Source organism: Lingula anatina, chromosome 4 (assembly GCF_051362555.1).
Source record: "Lingula anatina isolate TDL-2025a chromosome 4, LinAna3.0, whole genome shotgun sequence".
Taxonomy (NCBI): Eukaryota; Metazoa; Brachiopoda; class Lingulata; order Lingulida; family Lingulidae; genus Lingula; species Lingula anatina.
In genome coordinates, this window is record NC_141770.1 from 20,823,750 (window position 1) to 20,838,686 (window position 14,937).

Sequence of the window (14,937 nt, forward strand, 5' to 3'; positions counted from 1 at the left end):
ATATCAATCATTCATTGAAAATCGGATCAAAATCACAGGTATGCATAAAGCATAAGCAAGGTGTCAAAAAAGGGCATGAGATGAAGAAGTTAATCCTCCATCTTTTTTTCTTCCATTTTCCCTGCTATATCACTAATAAATTGACGTCAGCTTTGCACTTCGTATTTAGAAAATATTACTATACAGACATTTTTTGTAACATGCCCAATATTTGTAGGTCATTTTCTTGCTGTAATACATTTCTCAATATTTCATGCAATGAAGCAGCAGCAATAGCAAAAACATGCACGTTTACTAGTAACATAGTTATAAGAATAAAATTCTGGTTTAGAGTTTTGCATTGCAATTAACATTTTATGGATTTTCTTGAGCATCTATTATTCTTGCCTTTTTAAAATGGCATACCAAAAACAACACAAATCTCCCATTTTTGTATTTCCTTTTAATGAGCACAAGCAATACTACATATAGTTATTGACAGCGTAGGGGTAGACTAGTCAGTAAAGGGACTGGATAATCATAATGAAAAATAACAAAATATAGAACAGACTGTCTATACCCAGTGCTTCTGATAATATGTATATATATAATATGTTTGTATAGAATATAATATACTTCTTTCTATGTTAATAAAAGAACAAAAAATAATAATAATAACTGTAATAAAGTTTTCCACAGTCTGAGACCAGAATTAAATCATATCTCCCTTGTAAGTGTTACTTGGAACTTGGTTGCTAGGAGACAGTGTGTAGAAGTGGAAACAATGTGTAGCTTTTAAAAATGCTTCGAGTAAAAACTACGTGTTAGTGGCATACATATAAGTACATGTAATGTATCTACTGTGCAAAATGTCTGGTTTGTAGCATCCTGATGCCTACCTCAGCAAACGCTACATACACAACCCAAGTGTAAATACTAGGCTCTGGCAGTGTGAACTGTATCCATAGGGATAACAGTACAACCCACACCGTATCCACTTCCACTTCAGTGTCTCCAGGCACATACCCATACCTCAGCCACAATATACCGTCTCAATCCTTACTTCACCATATGTACAAATATGATTGCAAATGCGCACTACTACCTCAGCAAAAAACCTGCCAAAATCTAATAACCGCCACTTTTCTGAGGTGAAAAAAAAAAGGAAAAAATATGCTTTGAAACTGCAGTGGGATCTCCAGCCAGCTGCAGCTTTCTGCATTTCAGCCCCAGTAAAAGTTTCACCTTCTGCCTCGCAGAATTCTCTAAACTGTATAAGCGTAACAAATGCCTTGAGCTCTTTGTAACAGAACTACTAATAATTCTAATTATCATTTTAATAATGACTGCTAAATGCTGTAATGTTTATCATATGTCCAATGCATGTTCCTGTACACTGTTACTTTACCATAAAAATATTGTGCAAAATAACAGTCAACCTAAAAATGTAACAATATCTCTCTAAGTCACTACTGTTTATTTTTTCGTATCACGATCCATTTTGAGGTTCTCTCAGTTACTTTAGGAGGTATATTTAACAAATTGTTTGACAAATTTGCGATGTTCAATCACATGATCACAATGTAACAGAATATTCAGATTCCATGCAGACAATATCGGTTACAACAAAACATGAAACTGTATCATAATCTTAACCATTTCACATCTGACCGGACTCAAGCATAAAGCAAACCTCAACGTAATCTAAATACTTATTTGTGCTTTTTCTTTACAACTACGTAACAGTTAATCTATCTAGCTAGATTTCTATGGCAATCTCGTTACTGCTTTGCAATAGATGATGCCATAGAGGTAAAAATGATGCAGCTCTTAGCATGCTTATGGAAGCCTTTGCACACTACAATGTCAACTACTACATACAAAATAAGTTGTCGGAGTATCTTACGCCAGGAACTCAGTACGTCATTGGAAACATATAGAACAGTAATAAAAATCCTAGCAAATATACATGTTAACATGGCTGCATAACAAAAATCTTGAGCTCTTTTTATTTTATTTCCAGCCAACAGAGTGACTTTGAGTCACTATTTTAATATGAAAAAAATGAAAAAACATGTCAGAGAAAGTGATGTCGGCATGGCCAACTTTAACTTTCTTGTTAGCTTTTTTTTCCATCTTAATATGCACCTTGGATTCATCACCTTCATGCCTCCCATTGCTTCTTCATTCAGTAATAATGTCAACAATATGCATAATAAACCATAACAAATTGAACATATAGTTGTTCTAGTCGCCTCTACCAATGTTTCTACCTGTAGGAAAAATTGCCACTCACGTTCTATAAATTTATGCTAAGCACCAGTTTCTACTTAGGCTGATAGCCAACAAGGTAACAAATTTTCATAATTCACATAAATCTTTGACTCTGGTAACCATCACATCTTTGTCAGTCCAATATTGGACATTTTCAGTCAAATTCTTTACTTCAACATCTAAGAGAACTGAAAATATAATTCAACCAAAATTATTTTAAAAAACCAAAAGCTAATTCCAAACAAAAACATGCAAAACTTGAAGTTCAAATTTGTCATCTGCTACTCTAAATTGTCAATTTGTCATCAAATACAACGACTTATATATACAAAATTTGACATGATTTCTTTTTTTCCTTTGGCATATGCTAAAAGCTCAGCTTCTGGTGCAACCCTGCCCTCGAGTTATACATCCCTGAATATATAGATTTATATGTAATTATATATATAGTTATAATATATATATATATGGTTACTAATACATAATATGATAGATAATAATAGTGCCTGACAAATCACTCAAGTAAACTGTATTGCAATAATTTCTCCACAACACGTATTACATTTGATACCATCTGAGCATCTCCTGAGCACTACAACCAACTCTCCCACGGGACTTCTGACATCAATTCGACATGCTCACAGTGACATCTACAGTTAAAACATTCAGTGACTGAACACAGATTCTTCATACACTTATATCATTCCTGACGCCTTATCACTTGACGCACTGTTAATTAATGGCTGAGCTCTTCAGTCACAGGAGATCAGTTTTTAGTCAAAACATCACAATTAATACCTGTTGCTTCTCCATTTAAAATCCTTCAAAACATATCACCGTCTTGTAGGTGGATCAGTTATCAGCCCACTAATGGACGATATGTATATAAAGTACCATATATATCTTTACAATTGTCTTAACAATATGAGGCAGTCAAACTATATAATGCATTATCAGGTGCTCAGACGTCTAAGTAAATGAAAACAAAATTATGATTACACAATATGTACACAGAAATGGTGAAATGGCTGTCCTTTTGATTACTCATGAAGTAAGTTTTCAACGACGCTTGCCTCAGTTCCAAGTCCCCACCTGATAATACAAAGTTACATTGTAACAATACTACACCCATATTAAAAGTGCACTGACACCAAGTTCCACTGTAATGACTGGACAAACATCTATAAGTCACACAGAGAGACAACTTAGAAACACAAATATTACTTTTTCCATCTTCTCCACTGTGGAAAACCGCTGTCATATGAATTGAAGATTGCCTGTATGTTGAAGATTGCCTCTAGGTTTATATTGCCGTGTTTTCACTTATTACCAATATATATGACAGGTATCTTATTGTGTTTAGGTTATTCTCTGTTTTTAAGTGATTTTGCGCAGTTACAAGTCACATGTTAAAATACTTTTACAAGTGAAGTCTTTGTGAGTTTGATTGATATTTAGTAAATGCAGCTTCTAGTACTAATTAGTGAATGAGTGCTAAAATGCACAATGTCCTCAGCTTGTGCTTTTCTTGGGCGTTCCACTTCTGGTGGCTCCCTCTGCTGACTTATTCCCTGAAGCAGCCAGTCCCATTGGAGACCGGAAGGTGCCTGCAGCCTCTGCCTTGCTGAGTTTGGCCTTGTGTGTGACAAGATTACAGTGCAGTTTATACTCCTGCAGAGTTGAGTAGCTTTCTCCACATAAGGTGCATTTATACTGCACCTGCTCGAGCTTCAAAATGGACTTCACCTCGTTGGGGTTCTTTCCGGGGTAACAAGATGCCCTCTGGTGACTGACGCAGGCATCGCGCTGGGGGAACACCAGGTGACACTTTTTGCAGACAAAACCCACGTCCACGGTGAACTCACTGGTGCACGCAGCATCACGTACACTCACAATGTTCTTGACGTCAGCCAATGAGAGACAGTCTTGTGTGTAGCGCGCCAGGGTGGTGTTCTGCTCTGCTATTTTTGAGACAACTGTTCTGATCGCTTGCTGAGGAATCTGGAGCAGCGCCAGCGGTGTGCCGTAGGTCATGGGGTCAAATGAGAACATGTTCTCCATTCCTAAAATTAGAGGAAAAACTTATACATATCCTGCCATTAGACTGCAGACAGACTGAAAAAAAGAAGTATTTTATTTTAACACATCTAATAGCAGTACTTAAGATCATGAAATCCACCTGAAATCTTAACAATGTAAACTTGAAAGACAAAAGCAAGCAGCACAGTTTTTTCATATGTCAATCTTCTGCCAAATGTCCTTAAAAAAACTCTTAAAAACCCACTTTCTCTCCTCGCATTGACACATGCACTCAACTTACCTCCAACACTATGGACCACATATATTTGCATTCCAGTATTTTTCAAATTTTTATATGATTTGGTTGTTTTTTTTCTACTTGATTGAAGCATTTTATCATTTGCTTAATTTGATGAATGGGGCAAGCAGGTGGTAACTTACCATATGGACCCCCTGGAGGTGGAAAAGGCATCCCCAAATCATCAATCATGGGTATGCCTAATGAAGAGAAAGGGCTGAGGTAAATGTAACATAGGAATGAGATTTTCACCATTTCCTCAGTCACAAGACGGACACCTTACAACAGAGCTGTATGCTATGCAGCAGCAGACGACAATGAGCTGTATCTACATACACCATGCAGCCAAATAAGAGGTGGGGAAAGGCTAAGGAGGGACAAGTACACATCCTTGCAAACTGGCAACGTCCCCCCTCCCTCCATAGATGTTTCTTCCCATCTATATCTAAGCCCATTTTCATGCAAGCAACAAGTTTTACAGCCCTAAATGTGTAAAATATTTAGCACAGGTTCTGTCAAATTACAAAGACTGAATATTGTTGGAATGGACGAGTCACTGCATATGAAATGGGTCCATATGGAATGGGTCCATTTCCAGGGAAACAACTTGAATGTAAATTGAAATAAAAGCCCAATGTGCCTTCATGCAGAAAATGATAATAGTAATTAGTGTTTGCACAATGATTTTCTCCATATTGACGTTTTCTTTTTCTTTTGAGGATGTGTACCTGGGACAGAGATTTTGAGCATGCAGACATCAAACCAATAGTTCATTTATCAACATGCAAAGACTTGTCATTTAAAAACTGAATGACAAATGCAATTCTATCTAATACAGCCATAAGGTGTCAAATTAAGTCAAATTAACTTATTCTTTTAATCAAAATGGTTTGTACAAAAGCTTGAGTGTGAATTTTGAAACTGAAATATCTCTAAACAATGATTATAAAAGCTGAACTTATGTCTGCAAGAGTCAGTTCTGGTTTTTGATGAGAAACAGGTTAGTATGGCATAGTTGATAATTTTGTCACAGAAGAAAAATAACAATAGTAATTATATGATAAAAAAATTACAAAGAAAACAAAATGAAGAGCTAAAATGCAAGATGTGCAACTCACATAATAATGTTTAGGTGAATATTTGGTCATCATATATTGATAAATAAGGCAGAAAAAAAGTAGAGTACCATGGACAAGTAAGGCACTTATACCACTTATAATGTTAGCACAAGAGGTAATGGATTTGCAGAGGAGAAGGGGAGAATAAAGCAGGACCAATATCAATTTAATTATAACAAACAGGATTAATCTACACGAAACAAAGTTTGGGTGTAACAAAGCTCAACTTCTACAGAGCACTGGAGGTGATATGGACAGCATGAAAATACAACCCATGTAAAAAGTGTGCCACACTAATATTTTTACTAGGAATTTATACAGAATTGAAACTATGATATATGGAGTAAGACGGTAGGACACACTCCTGACTATATCATGGGGCTGTGACCTTCGGGGATTTTTACCCATAGGAGGAAAGGCAGTAATGACCATACAAGATGGAGATCCAGTACATTTTATACAGAGTGCAGCATTTCCATGAGAAAAATTCTTCCTTGCCATCTTCCCGTGTAAGATGACTGAAGGCAAGTATCCAGGTACAAAGACTATGCACATCAATTTTGGTCAAATAATGCATGCAAAAATGCTAATATACATGCATATGCACACAGGTACAGAGAAATATTCACAGGTGAATCTGCAGCGAGTGGCAGCAGCTCAGCTTAAAATTGTGTGGGACAAATGCTGCTGGAGAAATGTGTAGAGAAATGTGTGGAGAAATGTGTAGTATAGAGCCTGAGATATTGTACAGAGACCAAGTTTTATCAACCACTTGGGAAAAGTATCTTCATTTCACATATCCACCAGCCAATGCTACACAGCTGTTAACTTCAGGGCCAGAATAATTGACTTAAAAAAATCCCACATCATTTCAAAATCTACACATGCTACTGGCTGTAGTGACTTGACGAAATGTACAAGGCAAAGAAGAGAAGTCTACTATACTTGTACAATAGCTTACCTTAAGAAACATGCAGCAGCTAAGCAACACCAAACACAATATTCATACTCCACCCAACAGAAAATCTCTCTCCACCACAACACAGACCATAGTGACACAGTTCTCATCACTTTCTTCAAATATGCACTTACTAAATTGTATTTCACTTAAAATTTTGAACAAAGATGAAAAATTCCCTTACTTTGCTCAGCAAATATATAACAAAACATGAGGACAATTGCTGGGTTTGTCTTATTTCACTGGGGGTGAAGGGAGGGGGGGGGGGTAAAACGAGTGCATGTACCCACTGTGCAAACCTGGGATCCCCCTTAATCAGCTTATGGAGACTGGTGTTAACCCATACACTTTTGTTATTTATTACAAAAATGAAATATCATATGAGATATGGTCACTATGATCTGTAACATTCCAGTAAAACTCTTTCACCATCATTTAAACAAAAATGTCACATAAAATATGCAATATGATCATTAATAGTATGTTTAAGTTATATCACAGAAAGATGATGTTCTAATATTGTACAGAATATACTCAATAATTATTTCTTTAACTTGCAACATAACCCTGCCTTAATTTATTAAGTGAGCTCATATTCTGCAATTACTTCAGCTGTAGAGTCAATTAGAACATTTATGTCATCTAACTGGGTAGCTGCAATCAGCAATCAAACCCATTTTAAAATTACATAAATTTGTCAGACAGACAAATATAATTAACACCAAACTTTTTGCATATTATTATTCAAATTCATTAACACAGATGTCAGGTTTCCTCATCTTGATTAGGATTCTAATTGCATACAAGCAATCCACCATTTTTGTTAACTCACTTCATTAATTAATATGTTTACAGAAAGATAGACTTGTAATTTATACTTTTGAGAAAAACAAGTGAGGAAATATACCAAAACTTAAATCTTTAAACAAACAGTGATATTGATTTTACAAGAAAAACTTGTTGGTTTCAATTTCACAATTAAAAAAAAAAAAAAAAAAAAAAAAAAAAAAAAAAAAAATACTAATAATAATAATAATAATAATAATAATATAAACTCATTTGCTTAAAGACATATTTCAAATATCTATTATCCAGAGAAAGATTGCAACAAACTGTCATCTTTGCAAACAAACATTAAAAACAAAACTATGAACACCCCCACATACACTCTAATTTAAGCCTACCTGGAAAGAACCCTGGTGGCATAAATGGCATCCCCATACCAGGGAACATACCAGGCATACCCGTGTACATCAAGGGGTACATGCCAGCCTCGCCTCCTGGCACTGGGCCAAATGGGGAGAGCAGACTAGATGCCACTGAGCTGTCACTGGCTGAACTAGATGATGAGGTAGCAGAGTCCTTCTTTTTTCCTGAAAAATAAAGAAATTTTCCATAAAAAATTTATACAGACTGCGCAAAGGCAATTTATATGTATTGGCTAAAAATTGTGTTTAGAAGTCAACTAGTCTGCAAATGAAGTACTTCACTAAATCATGGCCTGCTTGGAGAATGATCAAAACAGAATGGTTTTATTAAATTTTTCATGAAATGGATATAGTGGTGGAATTAGGCAGTATATACCCCCTTGATCTATTTACATACAAGAAATAATTAAGATTGTGAGATAATGCTGATTCAGTGTATGCAGTCACATAATAACATTACTTTTGAACACTTGCAGCTTTAAATTTCAAATCAAACACACAGTTTTTTTTTGTTAAACACAATCAACATCAAGGAAATGAAACTTTTTTTTCACTTTTCAATAAAATGTATTGCTATTTTGAGGATTATCACTGTAATCTGTGCCACAGCTTCTTAGCATACAATTTGCCATTGGTGTGTTTCTCTCACCTTCACTGTGTGCTGTAGATGCATCAGCATCATCTTTAGGTTCCTGTTTCACTCGCGTGGGAGTCTTAGCCAAGTCTTTACTGGAAGTGGCAGAGGGTTTTGGCTCTGGAAAAACATTTCCTGGGCTGACGTTACCAGATCCGGCAGCTACATAATTAAGAACAGGAATTATCAGAGGTTAATTATCAAAATTGTGCAATTAGCAAGATAGTAATGTGTGTTGGAGTGACACACCTTACTTTTATAATTACCACCAATTCATACCTGTCAGAATAAAAGTATTTATAGCCAATCGAAAATTTTGAATGAAATTAAGCACTTGTTTCATTTGATATTTGGTGAGACAGCTTAGCAAAGCCTGAACACCATACTTTGCATCTTTGTCTATAAAGGGAAGCTACAAGTCAAGTACTAAACCATGCTGTCAAATAATTATCAAAGGTGGAAAAATAAAACCTAACAAGATGTTTACCAGCCTTGCATAACTCAGTTATTCCACCTTCCTGCCTCTTTTGTTATGATACTACAGTTTTTTTAACTTATATAATGTGAACAGAATTGCTGAGAATAAAAGGTATACAGACTACATTGATGAGATATTATTACCTCCACTGGGCAGTCCCATGGCATTTAGTCCCATTACTCTCAGTTGTGCCAAATGTGATGCTTCGCTTGCCTCCATTAATTTTCTCATCTGCTCTGACTCGTGTTGGCGCAAGAGCGATGTCATTGGGTTGGCAAAGTTCTCCGCATCAGTCTCCTGTTGGATGTGTTTCTTGACATTCTCTATATGCTTCTTAGTAAAGATATGGTCCTGGACAGTGTACTTGTGTGAATACTTGAATTTGCACAGCTTGCACTCCTCTGGAGGGCGCGAGAACTCCAGCTCCTGGCCAAAGTGTTTGGAATACGCCAGCTTGGCCTTCTTCTCCTTGGCCCGGGCGTTCTGGAACCAGACCTGAACCACGCGCTTTGGTAGCCCTATGAACTGACCGAGCATCTCGCATTCTGCCATGGTGGGCGTCTTGTAGTCGGAGAACAGTGACTTCATCACCTTGATCTGGAGGTTGGTCATTTGAGTGCGGTAGCGTTTGCCTGGAATCCTGTGAGGCACCATGGAATTCATGGAACCCGACTGCGGTGAAAGTTCGTCGTCATCACAATTCTCCGTGCACTCAGAGTAGGTGTCAGAGCGGGAGTCGTCAAAACTGAAGTTGCGTGAGGAGTTCAAGTCGCCGTCGTTACTTCTCTCACTCATATCCGTAGTTGGTCCCTCCAGCACACTGTCCATTTCCGTCTTCACTCTGATTGGCTTACTGAGATCTAGTGGAGAATCATTGTCATCAGGTTTACTGACGGTGGACGTTGAAGAGGAATTTTTCTTGGGTGTCGTCTGCTCTGACATTCCACTGGAATGACGTGATGGGGTCTCAGAGGACTGTTTAGGAGGAGGAGGTGGCGGCAGCTGAGAAGACGGAGGTACCTGCTTCGGGTGGTGAACTGCCCCACTGAGCTCATCAATGTACTTCTTCAGGGAGTCCTCATAAATCTTCTTCATGGTCTGATGCAAGGGGTCTGTCATGGGTGGGAGACCCAGCCCTGGGGGTGGCATAAATGGCATGAAGGGGTGCATGCCAAAAGGTGGCGACAATAGAGGCTTGGTCTCACTGGCTGGGGAGGTGGCTGCTGAAGAAGGTGTGGAAGGGGAGACTGGACCCTCACTGGTGGCATCAGGAATGTCCTCTATCCTGATTTCTCCCTTAGCCATATCTTCAGGGTGTTTGGTGGCCAGGTGAGATTCCAGGGCAGACTTGGCCCTGAAAAGGGCACGGCAAAAAGGGCACCTCTTGTGAATCAACTGAGTGTGGGCACGATATTGACCTTTTCGTTCGCGCGCACGCGTGTTCTGGAACCACACCTGCACCACCCTCTTCTTCAGGCCCACTTCGGCTGCGATGTTCTCCAGCTGTTTTCTACTGGGGTTACAGTCCAGTTGGTATTTCTGATACAGATAGTCCAACTGCTCTGGGAGGATGGTGGTGCGGAGGCGCTTGTCTCTGGGCTGTCCATCATCCCTCTCATCATCTTCATCCATGGAGACCTCAGAGGCCTTGCGTTTGTTGCCCATCTTGTCTTCCCGGTGCTGGCTGGCCACAGTCTGTAGCATAGCAAATGCACTGTCTGGTGGATATGCTGGAAACAAGTTAGGATTCATTAAATGAACATTCTGATGTTCTCTCCACAAATCAAAGCGTGTGAATGACAAATTACACTTTTCACAACTGAAGTTGGCCTCTTCTTTCCCAGATGACGCAGACTGCCTTCGTTCTCGAATTTTGCTGTCACTGTGATCTCCCTGTTCTGCCTCACTCTGATTGGAACTGCCAGTTGAGTTTGTGTCCTCATCTGCTATGCCAAATGCCTGTGCTAATGAAATATCCTCATCCTTATAACAGTACTTCTTCTGGTGCTTAATGAGCTCATAATAACGCTGGAACACAGTCAGGCATTTCTTACACTGGTAATTAAGCCCAGGCGTGCGCTGGTAACGATTTCCGTCGGTATCTTCAATCTCAACTTGTGGCTGATTTTCATAATTTTTCCTGGCTTTCTGTCTCGCATTCTGAAACCACACCACAATGACCCTGGGGCTGAGGTTTAACACCTTGGAGAGGTGCTCCAATTCATCATCTTTAGGGTAGGCATTCTGCTCAAAACTATCTTGTAAAACCTTCAGCTGGTAGTCAGTAAATCGTGTGCGATTAGCACGTTTTCCAGATCCACTTAGACTATGATTGGTGTCATCTGAATAATCATCAGAGGGTGTGGTAACGCGTGCACGCTGGTCATGGTTCTGTGTAGGAGTGCTGCTCATCATATAGTGTGAGGACTTACTGAATGGTGTGGAATGGTCCTCTCTTGACATAGGGGGCAGTCCAAATGCGGCACTGATTGACATCCTGTTATGACCCAATGACGAGGGCCCTGGGGTTGTAGGGGTGGAAGGACAAGGGTCATCTGCAATACTGGACATGCCATCATCATCAGACTCATCATTGGATATCAGAGTATCGTGTTTATCTCGGTCATCATTCTCAGAGGACTTGGGGCTGAGGTTGCCCGTCTTTTCATACTCTGCTAGGTTCAGAGTGGTCTGGGGTGGTACACTGAAGTTGTATGGAGAGTCCTTGTTCCTCTGCCTCTCTTTAAACAGTGTGTTCCTGAACCAGTGTTTTATGACTTTCTGTGGCAGTCCGCTCTGCTCTGACATGGCAATTATTTGCTCCTCGCTGGGGGAGTTATTGATGTCAAAATGAGCTCGTAAGATCTTCAGCTGTTCGTCGTTGATGCGTGTGCGTGCTCTCTTCTGTTGCTGAGCAGCTAGCTGTTGTTGCTGCTGCTGCTGTTGTTGTTGCTGCTGCTGCTGGTGCTGCTGTTTCTGTGCAGCCATTAAGTTGGGGTCCAGCATTGGGAGGAACCCTGGGGGAGTGAACCCGTCCATCCCAGGCATCATGTGAAGACCCAGGGGTGGCATCATGTTCATCATCATGGGCATTCCAAGGGGGCCAAAGGGCAACATGCCAAACATGGGCATCTGTGCTAGGTGGGCCATGTCCAGGGCCGAGGGGGTCAGGGGAGCCATGTTCTGGGCTTGGGACTGCAACACTGCTTCTGCCTGGCTAGTGCTGGGGCTAGCTGAAGTGGCCACAAATACGTCATCCTGCAGAGCAGTCTGGCATTTTTTCTCATAGTCCTCTCTGAAGTCATCTCCGATACGTTCCACATAATTTGTTGGCACCAGCTCCTTGTGGATCTCCTCCTGATGCGCCTTGAGCACCCACAGACTGGAGAACTGCTTCCCGCATGTCAAACATTCGCACTTGTTGATCTCTGGCAGGTCCATCTTCACTTCTTTAACTCCGCTTTTGCTGTCCACCTTTTCCTTCCTCTCCTCGTCCTCCTTCTCTTTGTCAGCTTCCTGTTCGCTCTCTTCCTTCTTCTCAACGACTTTCCTCTTCTGGTTGTACTCATTAAACTGCATGACGCAGTCAAAGCCAAAGTTCTCCAGGAGACTGCGCTGTGCTTGTATGCGTATCCCTCTGGTGAGAGGTGGCTGGAAGTAGCAATACATCTGCTGGTGCTGGACCAGAACCTCATGGGAGTTAAAGATGGAGTTGCACTTTGTGCACACATGCATGGGAGGGTGTCCGGCAGCCTCACTGCTGGTGATGGCTCTCTCCCCCTGCTCCGAGATTGCAGACATTTTGGGTACTTTTGGGGTGCTGGGGGGATGCAGGTCATGTTGCATGCTCTCGGGCTGAGAAATTCTATTCCGGTGTATCTGTGAGCTCGATTCACCTAATGTGCTGGACATACCCTGTGTTAATACTGGAGGCTGAGCAACAATGGAGGAGGAGGAGGTGGCCGATGACGCGGCTGGGGATTGAGCAGCTTGCGCCTTCTGTTGCAGCATCTCCGCCAGCACTTTCTTATGGTGCTGCTGGGTTTTGGACTGCTGGTCTGGCTGCTCAAACAGAGGCTGTGAGAGGTCCACCTGGCCTGTCATGGCCAGCTCCTGCAGCTTGGAAGCCCTGGTCTGATGTAACACTGAGCGGATGTGGATATCAAGAGTGGAGCTCTGGCTGTAGGCAACCTTACATATGTTACACTTGTATGGCTTCTTATCCTCTGTCTGATTGCCTGATAGGGCAGGGCTGCTGGGCATGGGAGATGTGGATGATGTTGGTGCTGTCAACCCTGAAGAGGGCGCTGCAGCCAGGGCAGAAGTTGTAGGGTGTGAGCTCCCTACGATGGAGGTGCCCAGAGAGACCCCAGTAGATGTCCCAGGAGGGCTTGAACTGCTAGGGGTGAGGGGGCTGGTGGCTGAGGAGCTGTTACCCTGTGTTCCTTCAAAATGCTGTTGTTGCTGCTTTAGCTTATGGAGGTGCGACACCGAGTTGTAGTGAACCAGAAGTATGTTTTTCTGTGTAAATGACTCCTTACAGGTCTCACACTTGAATGGTCTGTTGGGGTCCAGGTATTTCTCCATGGGGTAACTCAGCTTGTCACCGCGGCGATGGAGTAAGGTTTTGTTGTGCGCACTGAGGAAACTCTGCTTGGAGAATCCAACCTTACAGCGATGACACTTGTATTTCTTGGTGGGGTCATTGTAGCTGTTCTCAGCAAATGCCTGAGTGTTGATGTACTCGAAGTCTGACTGGGTCGAGTCGTTTGATGCCTCATTGGAGTTGTCGTTCACATCCAACATATCTTCCCCTCGACTCAAAGAATTCTCATCCACAGAAGGAGATTTGGTCATGTCTGATTCTCCCATGTTTGCTCCATCTGAGTTATCTATAGCCAAATGATCACCAGGAACATCATCTTTGTCCTCGTCATCTTGGTGATTGTTAGACAGTTGCTGTAGTGACTGTTGTTGCTGGGTCAGGATGACCAGTGGGTTGGCAGCCATTCGTGACTGGTAATCGGCTATCTCGGCCTCTGACATGGTCTCGAAGTGAGCAGCCTCCATGTGCTGCTGCATAGAGGCTACAGTACGGAAGCTGCGGTTACATATTATGCATTTGGTGGCAGCACGGATCATGTGGTACTGCTGGTGCTGCTGTAGCTTCTCCATGGTTTTGAACGCCAAGCTACACTGACTGCAGCGAAACTTATAGACGTGGCGTTCAGATATGGCTGCCTGCTGTCGTTTGGCGTGAATTTCTCTGAAGTGAACCTGAAGGGACTGGGCCGTCTTGAAGTACTGGTTACAGCCTTTCTTCCAGCAAAGGTACCCGGGTCCGCGTGGTGTCTGCTTCAGCTCCAGGTGACCCAGCTCGTTTTGGTGTGCGTACAGGAGGTCGATGTTCTGGAATGTCTTGGTGCATGTCTGGCAGCGGTATTCATCATTCAAGGGGTGTTGCTCCAGGTTAATGAAGTCTGGGGATGCACCTAGAAAATACACAATATGAAATTCCATCATGTCATTTTCTCTTTGGTCTGAAAATGTCAATTTGTCTTTAACTGCTACAAACAAGGCTGAAAGATGAGAAATCTCTTTTTCCCTCAGACCTAGAATAGACCTATCCATGCACTCCATACATACACATGCACATTATAGGTATGTATGGAGTTCATGGATTGTCAGTTGTGCAAATCGTCAATTAAGTAACAAAACATGAACATAAATCACATTACTTCTTCAGTGTAGATGCATTCAGTTGAGATCATAGTCCTATACTCCTATACTATTTCTAGGATCTAGTGTGCGTGTGTGTTTGTGTGTGTGTGTGTGCTGACATTTAGTATACAGTTTGAGGTATTTACCTTCAACATCTCCACTGAAGAAATATTTTTCAACTAACTGCTATTTGCAAATGAACAATTATTTGCAACTGCCACTGCATATCAAGCAGCTTCAAACAAGCTGC

General features: G+C 41.1%; 1 protein-coding gene across 8 annotated transcripts in view; it reads right to left on the bottom strand.

Annotated features, from left to right (window-relative positions):
- Positions 1-422: 422 nt before the first annotated feature.
- The window catches only part of LOC106159310 (zinc finger homeobox protein 3), a 92,377-nt gene continuing 77,862 nt past the window's right edge, over positions 423-14,937 (bottom strand). For 7 of the 8 annotated variants that reach the window (XM_013535546.2, XM_013535544.2, XM_013535552.2 and 4 more), the window contains 5 exons: positions 9,110-14,458; positions 8,504-8,650; positions 7,831-8,019; positions 4,714-4,770; positions 423-4,316 (listed from right to left, as the gene is read on the bottom strand). In XM_013535546.2, coding sequence (XP_013391000.2) covers positions 3,766-4,316; positions 4,714-4,770; positions 7,831-8,019; positions 8,504-8,650; positions 9,110-14,458 — 6,293 coding nt within the window. In that variant the 3' untranslated portion in view covers positions 423-3,765. The remainder of the gene's footprint in view (positions 4,317-4,713; positions 4,771-7,830; positions 8,020-8,503; positions 8,651-9,109; positions 14,459-14,937) is intronic. The other variant, XM_013535565.2, reaches the window with a different exon arrangement.